The following is a 22,865-nucleotide window of genomic DNA, read 5'->3' on the forward strand; positions in this document are numbered from 1 at the left end:
TTCTTAATAATTTGATATAATATCTGTATAAATATTATATCGATATTATTTTTAAAGTTATAATATATGTATAATTGGATATTTTGTTAAAGAATGTTCCGATAACTGCTCTAATCGATTCTACATATAGATCTAAATAGGATAAAATATTTGATCGATAGTTCAAGCGATGTAAGGTATAGTATAGATAGCACTGCTCCTCAATAATTAAAGTCTGACAATGTATATTCGAATGTGATTCTTCAAATGTTGCGAAGAAGCGACAGCAAAAATCTTTTTTCCTTTATATGCTGTAAAATATTGTAACAATAAAATTCATGATATAAAGTTGTTGAGTGATAATACATGCTAGAAACGTATACATAACGATGACTAGAAGATAGCTTAAAGAAGAATTTTACATAAAGGATAAAACAGATATAGTTCAATAATAAATAACGATTATAGAGATCTCGGACGCGGTTTTCGCGTTTAGCGAGGATCAAAACCAAGATATAAATTACCGACTGTTTGTCGGTCACCGTCGACGGATTTGGCAACGATTGGTTTTTGCATTGGTCCACCGACTGTTTAAATTACGAGGGAGTCAAGGAAAAATATCAGTTCTTGAAAGAACAGAGTTTTATGTCGCAAACGCGCGCCGACCCCTGCTTCCTGAGCCTGAGATTCAATTCAACGCTCGCTACGAGACTTCTAGCTTTGAGCCAGCACGTCGGTCCGCCCGGAGTGTCGTACTTTTCGGAGGATTGGAAGTCTCTGGAATTCAATAATTCAGTCGATTCACGAAAGGAAGAGGAAAAGTACCTGAACTCCTGGAAATCAAGGACAAGAAGAATGGCTCGGTGAACAAATCTGACAAAGGTTATTTTGTTATGATTGTAGCGAGTATATTCTTCGCAGGCCAATTATTTTTTCGCCGCGGCCTTCACGGCCTTCGCTGTGGCTTTCTTCGGCTTGGGCGTTTTGGTCTTCGCCGCTGGTGCCTTGACGGCTTTCTTAGCCTTCGATGGTGACTTGGGCTCCGCAGCAGCTTTGCCCTTCTTCACGGCGGTTTTGGCGGCGGCGGTCTTGGGAGCTGCCTTCTTCGCGCTTTCCGGGGCCTTTTTGGCGGTCGTTTTCTTCACAGCGGCCGCCGGTTTCCGCGCAATCGCGGTCTTCTCCCGCCCGTCCTTCTTGGTTCCCGCTTTCCACGTGTCCGAGTGAACCAGCGAGGCGCGTTGCGCCTTCCCCTTGGCTTTGTCCTTCGGCTTGTCGGTCGACAGCTTGAACGAGCCGGTGGCGCCCTTGCCCTTGGTCTGCACGACGGCACCGGCGGACACGGCGGTCTTCAGGTAATGCTTGATGAACGGCGCGACCTTCTCGCCGTCTACCTTGTAGGTCGACACGATGTACTTCTTGATCGCCTGGAAGGACGAACCCTTGCGATCCTTGAGCCCTGGCAACTGTTCAAAGGGAATATTTGCGTTATGTTTTTCGCAGTACTTCCAAAGTACTTCCCAATGTTCATTTCTGCAGAGTATATTTGGATTTCCTATTATTATCATAAGTGCTTTTGCACGTGTTAAAGCAACATTAAATCTCTGGAAAAAAAAATTACATATAATTTTACATATATACATACATACGCGCTACACACACGCGCGCACACACGCACACACATCACCCCGAATTATAAATAATTCGAGGTGATGCTAAGGTGATTCTATGTGAGAGTAATTAACTCACAGTTAACGGATCCTAGGTTCATAGTACATGCAATGAATAACATACCTTTGGATTGGATAAGAAACCAATGTGTTCTTTACCATTGTGTTCGAAGGCTTTAGATCGTACCGTGGATAATATCATCACATTTCGTTCTTGTCCCTGAAACGTTTCAACTGTTCCCACAGTTATGCCTTTTAACTTCATAGCTTCTAGATGATGAGTAATGTCTAGTTGCTGTTGTTTAAAAGGCGTTACGATCCCGATATCCTTTGGTGTTATCACGTGTTTTCCAAATTTCGCCTTAATCAGGATACTCACATACATTAGTACCGCCAGTACTTCGGCGGTGTTGCAGACACTGCAAATGTATCACGCTTATGTTTATGCAATTTTGCAGATAAATTAATTATATAAAAATTTGATCCTGTTTTAAGACAATTGTAACAAAGTTTGCATATACTTAAATATATTAACCTTCGGTTTACAGATCTTGTTTCTGTGCCTAAAACTTCTTGGAATATCATAGGAAAATTTTTATTGGGCAATTGTGACCAGTTCAACGCCATTCGTATATCGGCTCCTCCACAGATCTTTAAGTCACCACAATAAAATTGTTTATTTGACACGTGTAAAATATTTTCGTGACTACGGAAATTTTGAACTAATTTCGTTATATAGTTCGGATTATATTTTCCATCCTGCTTTTTATACGGATCACAATCGTCCATTAATCTTTCTAACATGGATCTTCCTGTTAGGGTAATAAATTAAATAGTTAAAAAATATACAGATTACACGACATTTAGTGCATTTTGAAAAAACTTGCCGAGAAGATGCTCAATCCTTTTGCAACAAACAACGGGTCCCAATTGATAAGGATCACCTGCGATAACAATTTGTGCATGAAATCTAGTCTTCTCATCAGATTCTTTATTTGTTATCGCGAGAGGAATCAACATCTCTGGTTCAACCGCTTGACTCGCCTCATCAATAATTATGTAAGAAAAATGATTTTCCCGAAAATTTACATCAATCAATCTGTAATAAACAATACATGATATGTCAAATATCTTCTAGAAATTGAATTTAACAATATAAATTTAATTAAGAAGTATCTCTATATCTAAACAAGGTCCATATAAAGAATTACATATATATAATTAATTTTATTTAATCAGATAGAAATTTTTATAACTATTAAAAGTAAAAATTTTGACTACATATCTAAAATAACATATACACACACAAAAGAAAATAGAATAACATGTCAAATACATACCTTACAGATGATACTAATGTTGTAATAATAATTTTTTTCCGTAACAGTAACTCTTTTGACAAAAAGAGAGTAGATTCTTGAACAAAATTCGCACATGGTTGAATTTCATTCTTCACAGTCGACCTGTTTTTCAACAGACAAAATTTAATTCGTATATTTATATTGTGAGTTTTGTCACCCTTCATAAAATTTATGCCGTAAGCGAAATTGTGTGATCATTACAAGTAAAAATCAAATTTAAAGACAAACTTGTACTTGTGCAATGTTAATTACGGTATTTGTAAAAAAAAAGGAAGAAACGAGAAAAAACTGCAACAAAAATAAATTTTTTACCATTCTCTAGATGGAGCATACATTCGATATATCAAATTTGTTGGAATATATTTTATCAATCTTTTCGTGATTTCATCAGCTGCTGCATTAGATGATGTGCACACCAATATATTTTTCGTCGGAAAGTGTCTCACAATCTATCAACCAAAGAATTAAAATTAAAAAAAAAAACAGAAAAAATATAAAATTTAAAAAATAACTTAGCTCAATGTATTAGATCTAACAAAGAAATTACCTGACATATAGTTTCAACTAATGTCACTGTTTTTCCAGTACCAGGGGGACCAAAAATTATATAAGGTGCAGGGTACGCTGTCTTATTCAGTATCTTCCTCACTGCTTGCTTCTGTGGTTCATTTTCCTTCAAATCAGCATTTGTCCATTCAATATCGCTATATAACACATATGTTACGAGTCATGATGACGATATGATTCCAAATAATAAAATATTCGATTTTAAAACTTACATTTCCATATCTGTGCAATTTGTCCTCAATCGTGGATATACAATCTCAATCCAATTGCATTTGCTTACTATCTTTAATGCATAATGACAGCATCTCAATGACCAATGTCGGTCCACAAACTCTATATTAAATCTTTTCTCCTTCATTTTCAATGTATTTGGATTTCTAAATGATATATAAAATTATTATATTATTTATGTTATATATTATATATGTTAGGCTCAAAGACCGAATATGTCTCTGTTTCTATCATAAGTGAAGGGTACAGAGAAAAAATGATGATCAAAGTCCACTTTTTGTTAAAATTGATCTGATCATGCTTATCTTGTGACATTTTCAAAAACCTTTTATAAATCTTATCTGCTTTCATCAAGAAGTTACAATTCATTTACAAAATAAGGCCGAAAGATGTGCTGGGGAAAAACGATCATAATCCGACGCGCTTGTGAGGAAGATCCAACAAAGCCCAACATACAATGTAAACACTATGCATATTCACTGCCAGTACTTTTTTTAATAGCCTCTTAAGATACCTAAGTCTTGAAATGTAAAATTGCGTTTTTCTCCTGTGTACCCTTCAATTATACTATTATATTACATTACTATAAAGACTAAATATATTTTTTACACAAATGTTAAAATATGTGGGGTAGACGCTGAATAGCTTAATGGTAAAGTAGTTATGTGTTAAACAAAAGACTCAGTTTAACTTTCAAATCTTGCCATTGCATATATAAAAAATTCTAGATAAAGATATTAGTTCACATATTGGAATCAAGTATTCAAACCAAATCCAAAATGACTCAATAATATGTTGTGATACTGCGTTCTTGCAGAATGGCAATACAAGTAAAAAATATAAAAGAAAAAAAGAAATTAAGATACTTTATACCAAGATACTTTACACTTATGATACTTTATAAGGATGCACATATACATGTATATATATATATATATCTGTTAAAGTATAAAAAAAATATTAAAGCATTATTAAAATAAAATTGTAGCAAACTTACTCAGGATAATAGGGCTTTATTGTTACATCATTTCCTACCACTTTCACGATTTTTGCAAAAATTACTTTTTTTGTATTATCTCTGAGCTCTACTTCACAGTCTGGTTTAATTACATGAAGATCACCATTCAAAGATTTCAAGCTGATAATAAAACAATTTTCTAAATCAGATGTTTTAACTGTATGGTTTAACAATCTAAACCGTTTTAGTTCGAGATCTTCTTCAAATTGTATTAGATATAAGCATATTTTCAATATGGTTAAATAATCCCACTGAATTATTGTTCGTACATTAGACAAACTTTTAATGCACTTTTTATAATTGTTATGTAGATTTGAAGAAGAAATAGAGCCCCATTTTGAACAATATATACTTTTCAATGCACTATGTAACTGAGATGGGATAATAATAGATGGCAACGTAAGCCTTGGCATTAATGCAGGTGCCGTAATAGACCTAAAATTTAATAAAATTTAATGATAACTAATGATTTAATAAATAACTAGCTTAATATAAAAGTAAACACTTTTGCATAAATGTGCGCAGTATTAATTTATTACATGAAATATTATTAACAAATTGTTTGTATATTCTGTTTCATTTAAAAGCTATGTTTCATAATATAATATTTAAAAGTTATCAATCAGTTAATTGACCCTCAAACACACATGTGAGTCTCGCTAACCCATGTGCGGTGTTAGTCCAGGTTGGTCCAGGTCTACAATAGGTGTTTTAAAACGTAGTTTCACAAATGTCGGTTAACTTTTAACCCTTAGGTTGATTCACTCTTCGTCTCTTTCTAAGTGGGACGTTAGAAAGAGACAAAGAGTAAGTTAACCTAAGTTTAAAAGTTAACCAACGTTTGTGGAACTGGGCCCCAAGTCCTAAACCTTAATAAATCGACCATTCACAGTCGATTACTCTCCTCAAATTTGAAAGTAATTGATCAATTTCTTAGGCTTAGGTCTTAAAACACCTGTTGTAGACCTGGGCTTGAGAGATGGTCCAGAAAGTGAGATGTTTGAGGGTTAAAAAATTGTTTGTATATATCTTAATATCATAATATAAATTATAACTTTTCTTACATAAAATCTTCGCGTTCCTTTCTCTTCTGCATGATGAAAGTACATATTTGTTAAAATTGCCAAGTAAGATAAAAGCGTCAAATTAGACCTAAAAACAATTTTATATGTACAAAAACAAAAAAGAATATTCAAATGTTTTTCAATTCTGCATAAATATTTATAACAGAATTGTAAGTGGTCAGAAATTTCACATCAAAATATGAAAAATTTCTCCAAGTAAATACTTTTCTTTTTTATACGTTTTGTTTACCCACAAATAGCAGGTATTGTACGATACGAAATAAATATACAGGATACTTACATTCACGTGAGTTATCTGAGGTTATAAAAATGCTAATAGGTTATAACGCAACATCCATAATCTTACATGATATGCATTTTTTATTCTCTTGCTGTCTCTTGCAGCTTGCACATTACACTGTTTTATAAATAAATAGATTAATCGGGGACTCCCAACTGAACTTGATAACCACGAGTCGCTCACGTATTTTGAAACGAAATGAATGGATGTTCAGCGCCATCAGCAGCAGCAGAAAGTGGAAGTGGAAGCCATCCCGTTTGGACCACGTTGCGATTGGGCGCGTTCAGCAGACCAAGCCGCTCAGTAGCAATCGAACGTGATTGGCTCTTACTTTTAGACCCAACAAATCAACGTAGCGTGTTGATAAGACGACACTCAACAGTTGTGTATGCTGAACGCGGCCATTGGCTCTTACTTTTAGAACCAACCAATCAACGTAGAGTGTTGATAAAACAAACTCAACAGTTGTGTCTGCTGGGAGTCAATTGTGTATCTTGAAACGAGGTAAAAATTACAAAAGTGAACAGATTTTACTAGATTTCCACAAATAAAATCGTAGATACGCTAGTAAATTTCCTCACTTTTGTAATTTTCACCTCATTTCAAGATACACAATCGACTCCCTGAACCTGAACGCGGCCATTGACCATACTCATAGCCCCGATGCTTGGAGTTTTCCCACTGGACCAGTCAATTAGAAATTTTTATTTTAAATCAGCCAATTGGCGACGCGGTCAATTGGATCCCACTCATACTCATGGCTTCTGGCAGTTTGTTCGCGTCGCATGTCCCACCGGAGCCTGTGAGTGGCTGTGGTCGGCTGTGGTCAATCGCAACGTGGTCAAGCGGGACGCTCTCGTGCGGAAGCCTTTAGCACTACAATCTAGTTTTTTCTTAAGCCTTGTATACACGATACTAGAAATCGGACCGATACTAGAAATCGGAGTCCTCGGTCCGAGAAAAAGTTACTAGAACTTGAATCGTGTATACAGGCAACGATGCAAGAACTGTGTCCAAGTTTCGATTTAAGCCAATCAACTTGCAGCTCTTACAGAAAAGTAGCAGTTTCATTGGCTTAACTTGGACACAGTTCTTGCATCGTGGACACCGGGCCTTAAAGCCTTGTGTGTGGTTAAAGCCCAAGAAATTGGCCCTAAGCCCGGTGTCCACGATGCAAAAACTGTGTTTAAGTTTCGGTTTAAGCCAATGAAACTGCTACTTTTCTGTAAGAGCTGCAAGATGATTGGCTTAAACCGAAACTTGGACACAGTTCTAGCATCGTGGACATCGGGCTTAAAGCTCTGTGTCCACGATGCAAGAAATTGAACCAAGTCGTGGAACCAAGTTTTGGGAACTAGAAATTGAATCGTGTATGTACACTAGTTTTTTTATATCAAGAAATTGGACAAAGTCCTATTATGATAGTGTCCACGATACAAGAACTGTTGTGTGAAACTGTAATGGAGGATTCACATTGCGTCCGATGTTCGACGTACGACGATCCGACATCCAATAACAGAATTTATTATTAGAGACAAAAATTTCCTATTGGATGTCGGATCGTCGTACGTCGAACATCGGACGCAGTGTGAATCCTCCATAACCTTAAGCTTTGTGTACACGATACTAGAATCGGTCCGAGTTTCGGTTTAAGCCAATGAAACTGCTGCTTTTCTGTAAGAGCTGCAAGTTGATTGGCTTAAACTGAAACTACACAAGGCTTTATAACGCTATCTAGAATCGTCAAAGTACACTATTCGAGAACTTGAATCGAGGACTTGGACCGATTTCTAGCATCGTATGTATACAAGGCTAAAGGCCGGTTTTCACACGCAATGATTAGTGGCGCCAACTGACTGGCATTCATTGGCGCCAGAACCGACTAGCAAACTCACAAGTATTTACACAGTGATTGGCGTATACTATGGAAAATATTTAACATTTATTAAACACACAGTAAATGACAGCAAGCATATAACCTCCAAATTTGAGGTTATATGCTTTGGCCAATAACCGCCAGTAAACGCCACATTACTAGCGCCAGTTTGTATCAAGTGTTTACACTGGTTTACACTTGCATTTTTACTGGCGTTAGGCTGAGTTTCCACTGAGCGCGTCACGCGTCGCGTCGTCACAAGTTAACCAATCCAAACATCCCATTTCATTACATTCTTGTGACGGAATCGAAATGGGATGTTTTGATTGGTTCAACTCGGACGACGCGACGCGTGACGCGCTCAGTGGAAACTCAGCCTTAGTCGACTGGCGCGGCCTGGCGCCACCAATCATTGCGTGTGAAAACCGACCTTAAAGCGAGGTTGTACCGTTGTAGACCAGCAGTACTCATTCTTGCAATCCTATAAAGAACTTGTAAAGAACGATTACTAAGCGTTTTCGATTTTTGTCATTTCTCTGTTTAATTTTTTAGTTTTAAATCAAAATTTGTCTGCACGTAAATATAAAAAATATATACCGTTGCGGCCGTTGCGTTCTTCATCGGACGTTGTCAATGATAGGAACGTTTTCGTGCACATTCACGCAAGAGAATTTTGTTTTTTAAATTAATAGGATATTACAATTACGCGAATATGACGGACAATTTCAAACAGACAAAACACGAGACAGAAGATCAAGAATTGAACGATTTATTGGATAGTAAGTATACTATATTTAGAAAATCGGTCTAACCTTACGGAGTTCTATGTCGCATGAGTTTGGTTCTTGTCAATAAAAAAAAGTTGTGATTCATTGTTATATAATAAATTGTTTTGTAATTTTAAATAAATTAGATATTTCTGACATTAAAGAAATGTAATATTTACTATTATATTTATTCTGTAAGCTATTGATATCTTAAAACTTGGTAATACGTTTCAACATATAATTAGTTACATTAGGCACGGTTACACCCTGCATTTAGGTCGCGGCCTAAATGCAGGGTGTAACCTTGCCCATTATAATTTATGTATATTATAATTTATAATTACATTATAATTATAATTTAATATATAATATATTTATAACATTGATCTAGTGTTTATTATTATATATATATATATTTTTTCAAGTTTTAAATCTTACTGTCTCTTAGGTGCTCTACAAGATTTCGACAAAGTATCTATATCAAATGTTGAAAAAGGCAATGACACAGGTACAGCGGATTTGCAGAAACAAACAGATAAGCATGAAATATTCGAAGATAAATGGACGGAAGATTTTCTCAAACAAACGGCCAATCAGTTTGAAAAAAATTTGCAAAATTTATTGCAAAACGGTGAGATAATAAAAGATGGGCAAAGAAAGCGATAAAAATTGTGTATTGCTATAATTATTATTAGGAGATAGCGAATTGGAGGCTGCTTTGCAAAAGCTTGGACAGACGTCTAGTAGTAATACGACAGATGAGAAAGACATGAATGTGGACTTTCAATCGGCTATTTCACAAGTTTTAAAGGATTTAACTGCAAATTCCGAAAATTTACAGGTAATGGTATCTCATCTTTATGGTATACTCTGTGCATCAATGATACTTAAAGGTAAAATTATAACTGACAATAGTTAATACATTTTAGAGTGAAGCAGATGTGGCGGCTATGCTCGGGCAAACGTCTATTGATGGTGATACTGGTGACATACTACCGTTTATGCAAGGAATGATGGAGAACCTCTTGTCGAAAGAGATTCTTTATCCATCATTGAAAGAACTGTCGGATAAATATCCAGCGTGGCTAGAAGAGCACAAAGCAACTCTGAATCCTTCCGATTTGCAGAGGTATACGAAACAATCAGAATTGATGCAAAAGGTATGTTTATAATGGACCAAATCCAAGCTGAAGCTTTACAATTAATGTATTTATATTTTGTGTAAGGTATGTACTGAATTAGAAAAGGAAAAGGAAGACGATGCGGAAGATATCAAGCAACGTCGATTTGAATGTGTGTTGAAACTTATGACGGAAATGCAAAATTATGGTCAAGCGCCTGATGATCTCGTCGGCGAGCAGTGCTCGTTTTTTCAGTTCGATTCCGAGGGCAATCCCACCCTTCCATTTCCACCTGGAGTAGATTCGCAGCAGGATTGCTGTATTATGTGAAAACATATGAATATGCAGCTATCTGAATGTTTCTGAGATATTATATCTGTTTTGCCTATTTTTACCATCTTTATTTCATGAAGAAGTTTCATCGTTCTAGCTTTCTACGATAAATATTACAAATATATGAATATATGTACAAGATATATATTACGAAATCTATCCTTGGGTTACGCAAGGATTCTTTTCGAATTCTAGGCCAACCTTCTCTTGGCAAGGATTATGTGCAATAAATATAATCTTAATACATTTTAATTATCTTTTACAATATATTACATAGTATATTATAAAGTAGAAATATAATTTTAAGATTCATTTGCTAAGGGATGTAATATGAAAAATTAAAAATTTTCTACTGTAACACTGATTTTTTTCCGTCAAATTTCGGCGAAAGTTTTAAAAGATAAAATTTCTGGCTAAAACTTTTAGAAGTAACTTTATTTATTCCTGTTTATAGATTATAAGTAATAATGTCTTCTATTAATATATCCAATTAAATTAGAAATAGTTTATAATTCAATTAAATATATTTTTTGATACACTATAAATTAATATTAGTTAATATTCCTACAATTCAATATATAGAATTACGATCTATTTTGATATGACCATCGACCATTTCTTCAATACATTATTTTCTTGGATACGGATTGAAAAATTTAATGTTGTGTTAGATGCGAGTTTATTTTTTACATTTTACAATACATTTCTAGATATGTGATAAAATAGTTTTAATCATATATATATATCATGCAGAGGTTTATATATAAATCAATTATTTGATTAATTTTCTCTACTTGGTGGTTTTCAAAAATCCGGCTTATATTCTTCATTAGCCTATGAGATAATTACTTTAAGAAGTATTTTCGAGTTCGTTATATGTCACGTCAATCAAGTATCTGGAAAAATGATTTATTCAAACGTGAACGATGCATTTGCATGGATACTGTTGCTATCCAGGTCACAGTCCAAATTCAATAACATAAGTACGAGAGGGAATTCAGTTTTATTAACATCAATTTAATTGTAAGTATTAATTTTAACTTGCATGTATTTTCATTATACATTCTTTCAAGTTTTCTTAATCTTATAATCCTATTGTTATTGAATTTAAGTGCAATCAGTGTAATCACATGATTGATCTTTCCTTGTATAAAACTCGCTTTCTTGAAACATATTTGTATATACGTGTATAAATACAAATTTACACATACACATTTGTATACGTTCATGTAAGCACACATACGTATAAATCAAGAGAATGAAAGTCATCTTGTATACATACGCGCGCGCGCGCGCGCGCGCGTATGTACGTATAATGAAAAATCACTTTAAAGGTTTTAATTAATAATATGCGTAACATATGAACAGAGAGTCAAAGAAATGGTGCTAAGTAAATTAAATATAAACATATGTAAACAATATCAATTCTGTCAAGGTGTGCCGTACGAGGTATTTCTCGGTGATTGCGTTTGAAGAGTCTGCTGTTGATTCGATGTAGCCTGCGTGGAAGCCATCGTTGTAGGAGCAATAACTCGAGCGTACACGGCACCACTTGCGGTTTTTAATCCGGTTGGCGTGGGAATTACTTTAAGCCCGTGTAATGTTTTGATGTTGAGTAGCTGACTCGGCAAGATAATCGGTTGCTGCGTTTGTTGCTGCTGCTGCTGCTGCTGAGAGGCTGGCTGCTTGCCTAATACTACGTTTCCGCCACTGGTGCTCACTGCAACTCCAACGTTTTTGTTACTGCTCGCTAACACAATAGGTTTTCCCGCGAGCTGAGCGGTAACCATCCGGACAGTCTGAGCCTGTTGCGGCTGAGATTGCTGGTGTTGCGTGCTGACTGCTATTATCTTTGATTGACTAGAAGATGCTTGCGCTTGCGGCACTACCTACAAATATTCATGTAACATTGTTAAAAGAAAGAAAAGTTTATTACACTCATTACTTATTCTAATTTAATCAACGAAGATATTATAATTCCTATTCTTGATAATAAAACTTTTGATATTCTAATAGTAATAAATTTCCAAATTGCTTCTTTACGTAAATATTTTTTTGTACATTTTTTGTATTAAAAAAATTGATAGGGATTTGTTCAAAGATTAAAAGTGTAGTTAGAATTTCAAGATACTTACTTTTTATGTATGTCTATTTATATTTAAATCAAATAATGCGTTTTGCTCTTTTACGAGTATTTATATTATTATTGGTAAATATTTTCTTTTACACAGACTCTACGTTTACACGGTCCGATTTACGCCGAAGTTATAACATCGATGTTAACTACTGACGTTAAATGCCGTGTAAACGCTTTTTTTCGACGAAGTTATTATGATGTAGTAACGTCAGTAGTTATAACATCGATGTTATAACTTCGGCGTAAATCGGGCCGTATAAACCTAGTCTTAGTCAGCCCCAAATGACTTTTGACCTACCTTGATGTTGACCTTGACCTTCAAGAAGTTCAAGGTCATTGACCTTTCCCGTCGCTCGTTGTTCATTAAAAAATTATTAACAAAGCATTTAAACTATTAAAATATATTATATATCCATAAATTATCATATTAGCTACTATGTGTGTATAGACAATACACATGTAGTCGGGGGAGGAGCTACCGCCTCTCCCCCGCAGGCAAGGGTGGGTGGGGGTGGACCTCGACTCGTTTTGAATTGGAAAGTTGACAATCCAACTTTTCATTCGAAGCGAGGTCCACCCTACCTTACCTCACCCCTGCTTCAGGGCGAAACGAGGTCATTGTACGGTTCGAGTTTTCGACTTTTCACACGAAACGAGGTCTGCCTCCACTCACTCCTGCCTACATATGTACTATCTATACAAATATATCAACAAATTATACACAGTGTCAAAAAACTATGTCGTAGTTTCCAAACTTCTTTTATTAATAAAACTTTTTAATGAACGAGCGACGAGAAAGGTCAACGACCTTGAACTCCTTAAAAGTCAAGGTAAACATCAAAGTAGGTCAAGTCATTTGGGGCTGACTGTGTAAAGGAAAATATTTACCATCAAAAGGTTTCAGTGTAGTCAATAAATATGTAAATAAATCTACTATATGTAAAGTGCGCTTACTTGGTATTGAGCCTGTATGATCTGCTTGCCTTGCCTATTAAGCTGATTAGCATGGCCAGTAGTAGTAGCCAATTTCAATCCTTTCTGCGCTAGCAAACTTTCGACAGAAATAATCTGTCCCCCGCTGCTGTTCGTTAAAACTTTCGCAAGTATCTTTTGTTGCTGTTGCTGCTGTTGATGATGAGGCGATTGTTGTATCTGCACGGCAATCGGTTTTCCTCCGATTTGTGCAATTATGCGTTGCATTCCCGGAGTTTGTTGTATAGGCTGTTGTTGATTAGCCGTAACTCGTTGTTGTTGGAGTTGTTGCTGCTGAGATCAGAATAAAATTTAAATAGAAGCAAATAATAAACGTAACAAAAACAAGGTTTGCTTGCAGAGATACCTTCAGTTGCTGTTGTTGTTGCTGTTGTTGTTGTTGTTGTTGTTGCTGTTGTAATTGTTGCTGTTGCGATTGATTATTCGACGGTGAGGATTGTTTGATAAATATAGTTTGACCCTGAAGACCGTGGCTTGTGAGCAACGATTTAATTTGACTCGAGCTAACTAATTTAATCTGTGATGCCAAGAGAGTTTTGCCTGGTAACACATGTTGCTGTTGTTGCTGCTGCGATTGTTGTTGTTTCATATTAGTAGTTTGTAAAATACTTTTCCCTGCTTGATTTGTTACTATAGCTGACTGCTGCGGTGGCTGATTTTGCGCTTTTGTAGACGGTAATATCGTCGTTAAATTTGTTGTAGCTCCGTTTACCACGTTTGAATTATTACTAGTTGAAACAGATTGTTGTGCAGATTGCAATACAGAATGTCCGGACAGACGAATGGTCTGCAGGCCAGCAGACGTCGATACTTGAATTTGGTGATGTGGAAAATTGTGTTGATTTGATTGCAATAGACTTTGAGCAGCGTTTGTCTTGAGTACAGCGATTGGTTTTCCTCCTACAGTAGATGCCTTTTTCACCATTATTGGAGCGAGTGACGATTTCGTATCTATTGCAATGTTATCTCGTTCTGTGCTCACTACATTTGTAATCGTAGCCGAAGAAGTCACGATCGATGCAACAGAAACGGGAGTTTCAACGGTAGAAATTGCTGATGTTATTGTGTTAACTCCCATTTCTACATTAGCATTAACGGAATGTTCAGTGGGGATAGAATGGTCAGTGACAATTTTTTCTTCAATTTTACGCTGCTCTTTCCTGTGAGAAATGTAATAAATATAGAATAATATTTTAAATATTTTTCTCAAATATATTGTAGTTTTCAAATAAATACAAGATGCTTACTTAGGAATAACAGGTTGCATAGGTATAGTTGTCATTCGCCTTTCTTTCTTGAGAATAACTTCTTTGGTATTCGAAGATTGTTCTTTATTTACATTAGCTGATTTGAGAATTGGTTGCACCACTTTATTTCGCGACGTATTGCCAACGCTTTTCTTATTTTTCGCAATACCTTGTAATTGTTGGTGAACCATTTCTACAAGAGATAAAAAAAATATCTTGACATAATCACATGAGAAAATTATAATTGAAAAACTTCAGAAACATTCGAGTTACATTAAATAATATATAAGATAACAGAGATAAATAAATAGATGATAACGAACCAAATTCAGATTCAGATCGTCCTCGATGAAGATAAAGCCACTCCTTTCGACGAGGATAATATCTAACACAGGGATCTGTCTCGTAATGTAATCTATCCAACGCTCCTGATACTACAGAATGGAGATATCCTTCCTTCTCGTCATTGTCTTGCTCTATGATGTACTGCGAATCTTTCAATAACTGACAAATATCAGCACGAGTTCCTTCACCATTAGGAAGTCGGGCAGTAGCATCTCTAACTAACGCTAAAATTGTTACGAAGTTCGGACGATCCGGTACCAACAACGAATGTCCTCGGGCTTTGGCTTGTCCTGAAGCTTAATATAAATAATATAATTAATCTCACATATCTGTAATAATAAACTAATAATTAAAAACATTTTTTTAAATATAAAATGTAATAGGTTTCCTATAAAAAAAGATTAAATACTGGTTTATTTACAATAATGTGTTCATTATAAAAGATGTAAAATATATTTGTTTTATGAATGGCTTATAACACAAAATGATTTAAACTATAAATCAAAATGTTTCGGTTAATTTAATTGCATATAAATTTCTTATACATCTGTATCGTATCATTACTGTGGCGGTCAGCTGTCCGCCACGTGCGCGCGACCGTACATACGCTACACGAATAGTATGACGGGAGGCGCGCGGCGCGCAGCACGGATAGTAGCATAATATCGACCGGCGCGCGGCATGAGTATCGATCGGTCGCGCGCACGTGGCGGACAGCTGACCGCCACAATTACATTATATTGTATATGACTGTATTGTATTTTACTGTATTATATTGCATTGTATAGTATTGTATTGTATATTTTACTGTATTGTATTGTACTTTTGTACACAACCAGTATACGGCTTGCGATTGCTTGTCTGTACTCGTATCACATGTATGTGTGTGCTAATATTTGTTATAACATAATTTATAGTAAGAGAAACTCAAAATTCAGTATTCTTTACATTACAAAGCACAAGTCAAACATACCAACATTATGCTGATAAATTCCTTTGACGGGGCCGACTACGGACGCGTAACCGTGCATGCGATAAGTAAACGCTTTATGAGGCGCAGCGTAACGCATACGCTCTTGTCTTCGAAATTCTTCGCGTTCTTCTACTGTAGACGGACGGACCTTCCATTCTGTGGGAAATAGCGGTCGAGGTGGTTCCCAGTCTGTTCCAGTGGCACTAGCGTCCACATTAGTAGATTCTAGTGCTGGACTTCCGCTTCTGCCACTTTGCAAAATTCCGCTTGTAACGATCGAATTATTAGTCGTGCTGTTATTACTCGAGGAGATTTGAGACTGCTGCGATTTTGTAGCTGTTACAGCACTAGTTGTCGGAGTGTACGGTGACGTCAATACGTCTCTATAAAAGCATTACTTGTTAAATTCTATAATAAAGCTGTTTAACTCATGACTTGTCGCAAAAAAATAATGAGCAAGAGAATTTAGAGACACCCATATAAGCGAACAAGTGAAGGACTTATTGAACAAGAAAAAATGCACTTATTTGCCGTTAATGCCGTTATAATATAATAATCTATAACATAACAATTAAAAACTAAAGGATCAGTGTGTTTGCCGCCGATTCTTACTTGTACATGAGGAATTTTGTACACAAGTCCTGCAATCGGGTATCGGAGTCTCTTCCAGCGCCGATCCACGCATATACACCTCGACCCTTATTTTCCAAATAGGGCACAAGTTCCTGATCTCGTTCCTGTCGCTGATCCAAATCTTGAGAATACATCAATTCGCCTGCGAGAAATCCCAGAGCTAACGGTACTAAAGTAGGCCACGAAGGTACCAGAGAATACCTGTGACATCATTCATACAATTCGTCAAGAAACGTTACCTACAATCGCGCGCATTGCGGCATAGAAAATTATTTGATATTACCAGTCGTTCAAAGGCGAAATAGGATTGCCTTGCCATTGCATTATTGCTTCCTTCATTTCTGCTGCGCTCATTCGGTACTCTCCCTTCGAAGTAAAAGCGTCCCGTAGTAGAGAGAAGAAGCATGTGTGGGTCTCTTGCATTAATTCCGCCCCGTTGTTAACATCTATACCTTCATTGGTTGGCATAGTCATTTTCGTCTCAGGTATCGATATAACTCTCTCATCTTCGCACCTGTAACGTCAATTCGCTCCGATTTAAGTTTTTTCTCATTATTGACTTAATTACATTATTGTCTTATACACAATAGGAAACTCACTTAACATCGTCGAGTATATCAATCCCATCGTCAAGTTGGATCGGTAATTGCATCATGTCAATACTGTCTAAATCAAGCTCTTTCTTAGATTCATTTTCCTCTTCTTCCTCGGTTTCAGCCAGCACATCCTCGTTCACGCTCAAACTTAATTCGGTCTTAACTTTGTCATATTCCGTGTCTTCGACTTCCTTTTTTATCTCTGGTATATTGGCCACTGCTGGTTTGCTACTCTTTTGAGTTACTGGGCTGCTGCAAATGAGAAACACGATTGGAACATATATCAAGCGTTATAATCGTATGATATTTATCTAATGTATGCAGTTAATTGTAATTACATTTTCTTTTTAGCTACTTGATGTGCTTCGTATGTCTCAACGGGTTCCGACTTGATAGGCGTTGTTATTCTATTATAATCTACATCCACGACATTAGATTGTCTGTTGTCGTCCGTCGTATGGGAGTAATCGCTGTTGTCACTTTCATGTTTCACGAAATTGGAGTTTGCCAGTTTCGGCGCGGGCGGACACAACGAGTTTTGTTCCAATTTGATTTTCTTTTTAGAAGACGTGATCTTCATAGAGTTGCTAATTGTAAGTTTCTGTTTTTGACCAATTTGCGATCTTTGTGTGAGATCGGCGAGCGCAATTCCTTGAGTGTTCAGCTCCGGATGAAGCTATATATGTATATATAGAATTTAGTTGGTTATTACTTAAATAAGTAATTACGACAAAACGATGAGATACTATACGTACATCACGACGGGCACGTCGTTTTTTATGCGCGATCAACATAGCACGATAGGTCTCCTCCGTTTGTTCGCGTACAAACAACGATCTATTAGAAGCGTACTCCATTCGCTGCAAGGTAGAAAATACAGGTCTAATTGTATCGTCCTCATGATTGAGTTGTAGGCCTTTAACCGACAATCCTTGAAGACTCATGGTAAAACGCCGTTTTTTCTTCTGCTTAGCGCCAGTCGTTTGATAATAAGGATAATTCTCTTCGTTTTCGGACGTCGTATCGGCGGACAGTCTCGTGCTGGTCCTGAGTTCCGCCAGAACTGCGTTTAGCTCCTCCAAATAACGCAACTGAGTCTTTTCTTCAACTATTATTTATTCTCATGTTAGTATTGTCTTCCCGGTCATTATATACTTCTCTGCCAAATGGCTGAAGTAGAGGAGAATATAAACAGCCGAAAGATATCGAATACAAATCAGACACTCACCCATTATTGGTTTTGATTTGCGCCAATGAAGTTTAGACATCGATCGGTTTACTGGTTGATTGAAACCTTGCCTATACGCATTTGATAATAAACTTTCCCGTGATTTTAGTAGCTGATTCGCCAATTCGTATGATCGTTTCCGCTCCTCGAACAACAATCTTCTTTTCTGCGCTTTGCGAACCAAACCGCGTATTCTTTTGATATCAGGACGATAGTGACCGGAGGAAAGATGATTATGAAACGTGTCCAAAGGCATTACACCAAATCTGCAATACATTTTATTCCGAATGTTCCAATTAAATCGACTTCGGAACACGATCTATATTATTCTCATTTTGCAAAAAAAAAAGACTAATAATTACTACCTGTTGTTTTCTCTATTAAACAACATTTGCAACGATTTCTCCATTTGTGCCTCTATATTGGAGTCTTTTGGAAAAGTAGGCAAAAGATTGTATAACGTTTCTCGTTGACTTTCGGTAAGCCATTCGTTCCAGAAACGTGGGTAATCTAGCATCTCTTTAAATATACTAAAGTGTTCACAAAGATCCTGGGGTAATTTTACTTTAATATTGGCAGCGACGCAGGTTTCCCATCTCTAAAAATCAATTTATTGTTAAATCGATTACTATTATCATTACAAATCGTTATTAATTTAATATTTATCTATTAATTTGTTACTAAAAATTATAATAATAAATTGTAGTAATAGTTATACTTTATAATAAGCTATTAAAAGGAAAGGTACACTTAAAAATTACAAAAATATCAATCATTTTATTTTTTAAAGAAATATGAATTGTTTTTTATACGTTTTATTTGTACATTTTGAACTATACAGGGTGTAACAAAAAGATAAGGACAGACTTTGTCTGCTTGTAAGAGGGGGGAGGGGTTGATATAAGTAATTTGAATATAGAAATACATGTCCGCTGAAGCCTTGTTTCCGTGCTACACAGGGCTGCGGTCAGAATGTCAACCTAGGCAACTCTAAGCTATAGTTTACGTCACGTATACTACAGAGTTACTTAGGTGTGCCTAAGCGTCATTCTTGAATGCATCCCAGCATTAAAGTTGCCTAAGCTTCCTGTGTAGGTAGGTAAAGTACCTTTTCGATAAAAGATAGCGAACAATTTTATTTGCGAAAGCTGTTCCGAATTAAAAATCAGGCCCGCATACCAAATTTTGAATCAATCCTGACTTAATCATATCTGAATCATACCTGACTTAATGTAGAAAAGCAAAAACATCAAAGTAGGCCGATTGATTCAAAATTTGGTATACAAGCTCGATTTTTATTTTGAAACAGCTTTCTCAAATAAAATTTTTCGTTATTTTTTCGTTATATCCTACATAGGAATTTGAGGCAACTTCTTGAGGAAATGAGGAAATGAGGATATACATACATTCCTATTATATTCAAATTACTTATATCAACTTTCCCTACAAGCACACAAAGTCTGTCTGTATCTTTTTTTTACATCCTGTATAAACTAATTTTTAGGCGTCTAAGTGTATAAAAAAAAAAAAAAAAAAGATTAAACTTATCCTTGTGTGGATCAAAATAGGTAATACATCCTGTGTAAATGTTAAGCAAAAATTTCCTAATTTTTCATTTTATTAAATTCTACTGTTTATGTTTTCAATATTCTTTCCGATCTTATCTAGCATAAAAGCTAAATAACATACTAAAACTATATAGCTATAAGTATATAAGCAAAACTATACACTGTTTGACTAAACAAATTTGTTGCTGTAATTATAAATTGTTAATAAAAATAATAAAATTAAACATTAACTTGAAACAGACAGTAAACAATAAAATCTAAACAAATAATACTTTACATTTTATTTTTTTGAAAATCTTCCATCATTATTATTCAAATTATTGATATATTCCAATATATTGATGTTGAATTTTTTACTTGTAATCGTAATTTGAAATAAATAAACAAAAACAGGAAATTATTGCAAGGAACGACACTATGATGCCAAATAACACCAAAATTTTCGAAAAGTTTCCATGAAATCACGTTTTCTGACCTTTGTATACCTTTATATTGGAAAACATTGAATTTTTTTTATATATCATTTAACCTCTTTAAAAATAAACTATAATTTGTTCGGTTTTTTAAATTTTCGATTTTCCAGTAAATTACGATCAAAAGTTGCTAGCAATTAATTGTAAAAAATTGACTTTATTAAAATCAATCAAAATTCAGGAAATAATTAATTTAGGAAAAAAAAATCAAAGCAAACGGTCAAATCAGATGAGAAAAAGATTAAAAAAGAAAAAATGATAAGAATATATTGACTCACAATCAGTGATAAGAGAAAGGAATATAAAAATAAGTAACTTTGTTTCATGATTTCGCTAACTGCACTTTTCCCTTTAAGCATAAATATGCACTTTTCATTTAACGGCGTAAGTAGACACAAAGGTTGTTCCATTTTTCTTAACATTCAGCAAGTAAGAACAAAGAACGACATTTGAGTCGATTTGTGTCGCTATATATGTATAAATGAGAAGCCAACCCAACTATGAAACAAGATATAAATCTTACCAAAGCATCGGGGTTCTCGATGTTTACCATATATTCCGCATTTTCATTTTCATCTTCGTCCTCCTCCGCAGAACTATGGCTTTCGCTGCTGCTTGTGGCATGATCTTCCGCACTATCTTGCTCACTGTCTGTCGTTGTACTACTGCCACTCATACTACTACTACTACTACTATCAGTTCTAGAATCATGCGTTGAAGCTTCTTCTTCATCTTCCTCGGCTCCACTATCACCACCGGCCGAGCATTCATCTATCTGTATCCAACGAGCAAAATATTAACAGTATGCCAACTGTTTATCAACACATTTGAACAGAACATTATGACAGACTGATATTAACTGCATCTACTATATTAATGCTTAAGTTGTATTAAATTTAAGTGTTCCACCAGAGCTTGTCAATATAAATCTGATAACAGAAACCAAACTAAATCTGTCATTTCGTAAACATTTAAATGGAACGTATTATTCAAATAATTATAAAGTAATAGATTCTGCAAGGTTTCTACAGTCAATCTGCCATCATACCCTGTTATATCTCTGGCATTCTATCGATAAAATTAATATCGGATATTCAGTAAAATCTGTTTTTCTTTTTAACAGATTTGTCTATCTGGATAAATATATTGCTTAGGGCCGGTTGTTCCAACTTATTGGTAAGTTAACTAATAGTCAAATATGTCTATCTTTGTCTAATATAAAGGATAAACAAAGAAAATATGATTTAACTATTAGGTATATTGGTATTACCAACAAGTTGAAACAACCAGGCTTTATGGTATTGCTATATAATGATGATTTATAAAGATACGTAATACAGCAAAAAGATAAGCTCTCTCGAAGCAAAGTAACTTTTAAACAATATATGTGATTTATAATTCCTTATTTATATACAAAAATTTGCTCTATCATATTATTATATTGTAAATTAATATACATATTAACTAGTATAGTAGTTTAACTAGTAGTATATTGATTAGTATAGGTATTAACTATACTAGTTAATATCAACTGACCATAGATATATATAATAATTAGATATTAGCTAGTACAAAATAAACCATTACAAATTATATCAATCGCGATCATAAATTGTATCAAAATTAGATGAGTGCAATTATATTAAAAATATATACAAAAATTTAAATTTGGATAGAACCACATAATACGTTGTGTCAAATATATGTCATATTAATTTCGTAGCAGTAGAATGATAGAAACCAACCTCCATTTCCCCAGTTTTCGATCTCGTGCACTTTTTCAGCGATTTGCGCTGCGTCTATCGGGAAATAAGTGTGTGTTTATGTGCCTTTGTGTGGTGTCTTCCCACCCAACTACAACATTAACTTAACACACGGAGAAAAAGACGCGAAAAGATCTATCAGATATTTCTCAACGTACATACATACAACATACAAGTACTTGTACATGTATATAGCACAAATAATGGTTATAAAATAAGTATTAAGTAACGTCGCTATCGACTATTCGTCTCCGAACAATTATAACTTTCCAGCCCTCCTTAATCATGGCATTAAACACGATGACAACAATATTACGCACTGAACGATAACCATACTGGAATGGGAGCACTCAGCACAGCACTGTTGTAAAGGCCGGAACACAATATAAAGGTACTTTTAAGGTACTACTACAGGCAATGAGGCAATAGGAACAGGGAATAGCAAAAGAATGTAGATTTTCAACCTATCGGAAGCCGTCTATCAAATGGGTGCATCCAGATCCAGAAGCACGACCGCTCAGCGTTGATTGGTTGGTTCTAAAAGTAAGAGCCAATCACGTTCGACTGCTACTGAGCGACTTGGTCTGCTGAACGCGCCCATTGGTTACGCGATGACGCGATACA

General features: G+C 35.3%; 3 protein-coding genes across 6 annotated transcripts; 1 reads left to right on the plus strand and 2 right to left on the minus strand.

The window, feature by feature from the left end:
• Window positions 1-207: 207 nt before the first annotated feature.
• LOC139811198 (putative helicase MOV-10) lies at window positions 208-6,406 on the minus strand. Of its 3 annotated transcripts, none has more exons than XM_071775324.1 (11): window positions 6,189-6,406; window positions 5,888-5,975; window positions 4,803-5,258; window positions 3,787-3,951; window positions 3,555-3,711; window positions 3,320-3,456; window positions 2,987-3,109; window positions 2,530-2,745; window positions 2,182-2,454; window positions 1,771-2,065; window positions 208-1,580 (listed from the first exon to the last, which is right to left on the minus strand). In XM_071775324.1, the coding sequence occupies exons 2-11, from the start codon at window positions 5,917-5,919 to the stop codon at window positions 906-908; spliced, it is 2,529 nt and encodes an 842-aa protein (XP_071631425.1). In that variant the 5' UTR covers window positions 5,920-5,975; window positions 6,189-6,406; the 3' UTR covers window positions 208-905. The 3 variants fall into 3 exon arrangements, with proteins under 3 accessions (XP_071631425.1, XP_071631424.1, XP_071631427.1); XM_071775323.1 differs by having other exon boundaries at window positions 2,182-2,458; window positions 2,534-2,745; window positions 6,189-6,404; XM_071775326.1 differs by lacking the exon at window positions 4,803-5,258 and having other exon boundaries at window positions 2,182-2,458; window positions 2,534-2,745; window positions 6,189-6,402.
• Window positions 6,407-8,497: 2,091 nt separating this feature from the next.
• On the plus strand, window positions 8,498-10,643 carry Pex19 (peroxin 19). The gene is made up of 5 exons (XM_071777322.1): window positions 8,498-8,843; window positions 9,280-9,462; window positions 9,527-9,672; window positions 9,761-9,991; window positions 10,058-10,643. The coding sequence occupies exons 1-5, from the start codon at window positions 8,777-8,779 to the stop codon at window positions 10,280-10,282; spliced, it is 852 nt and encodes a 283-aa protein (XP_071633423.1). The 5' UTR covers window positions 8,498-8,776; the 3' UTR covers window positions 10,283-10,643.
• Window positions 10,644-10,705: 62 nt separating this feature from the next.
• On the minus strand, window positions 10,706-22,670 carry Nfrkb (nuclear factor related to kappaB binding protein). Of its 2 annotated transcripts, none has more exons than XM_071777316.1 (15): window positions 22,224-22,670; window positions 21,002-21,253; window positions 18,803-19,035; window positions 18,438-18,703; window positions 17,965-18,317; window positions 17,548-17,885; window positions 17,213-17,461; window positions 16,897-17,127; window positions 16,593-16,814; window positions 15,981-16,363; window positions 14,986-15,303; window positions 14,663-14,855; window positions 13,762-14,575; window positions 13,377-13,685; window positions 10,706-12,174 (listed from the first exon to the last, which is right to left on the minus strand). In XM_071777316.1, the coding sequence occupies exons 1-15, from the start codon at window positions 22,227-22,229 to the stop codon at window positions 11,716-11,718; spliced, it is 4,626 nt and encodes a 1,541-aa protein (XP_071633417.1). In that variant the 5' UTR covers window positions 22,230-22,670; the 3' UTR covers window positions 10,706-11,715. The 2 variants fall into 2 exon arrangements, with proteins under 2 accessions (XP_071633417.1, XP_071633416.1); XM_071777315.1 differs by having other exon boundaries at window positions 13,377-13,688; window positions 22,224-22,666.
• Between the last annotated feature and the right edge of the window lie 195 nt (window positions 22,671-22,865).

The sequence above is a fragment of the Temnothorax longispinosus genome, chromosome 4 (genome assembly GCF_030848805.1).
Source record: "Temnothorax longispinosus isolate EJ_2023e chromosome 4, Tlon_JGU_v1, whole genome shotgun sequence".
Lineage (NCBI taxonomy): Eukaryota > Metazoa > Arthropoda > Insecta > Hymenoptera > Formicidae > Temnothorax > Temnothorax longispinosus.

Bases quoted from the DNA above. Each gene is read 5' to 3' on its own strand.
- LOC139811198 (XM_071775324.1), bottom strand. From the start codon at position 5,919: ATGCAGAAGAGAAAGGAACGCGAAGATTTTAT. The intron at 3,712-3,786 runs GTAAGTTTTAAA...TGTGTTATATAG, and splicing joins AATTGCACAGATATGGAAAT to CGATATTGAATGGACAAATG. The intron at 2,066-2,181 runs GTTAATATATTT...ATACATTTGCAG, and splicing joins ACAAGATCTGTAAACCGAAG to TGTCTGCAACACCGCCGAAG.
- Nfrkb (XM_071777315.1), bottom strand. The intron at 17,462-17,547 runs GTAATTACAATT...TCTCATTTGCAG, and splicing joins CAAGTAGCTAAAAAGAAAAT to CAGCCCAGTAACTCAAAAGA. The intron at 14,576-14,662 runs GTAAGCATCTTG...CATTTCTCACAG, and splicing joins ATGCAACCTGTTATTCCTAA to GAAAGAGCAGCGTAAAATTG.
- Pex19 (XM_071777322.1), top strand. From the start codon at position 8,777: ATGACGGACAATTTCAAACAGACAAAACACGAGACAGAAGATCAAGAA. The intron at 8,844-9,279 runs GTAAGTATACTA...ACTGTCTCTTAG, and splicing joins ATTGAACGATTTATTGGATA to GTGCTCTACAAGATTTCGAC. The intron at 9,673-9,760 runs GTAATGGTATCT...AATACATTTTAG, and splicing joins CAAATTCCGAAAATTTACAG to AGTGAAGCAGATGTGGCGGC.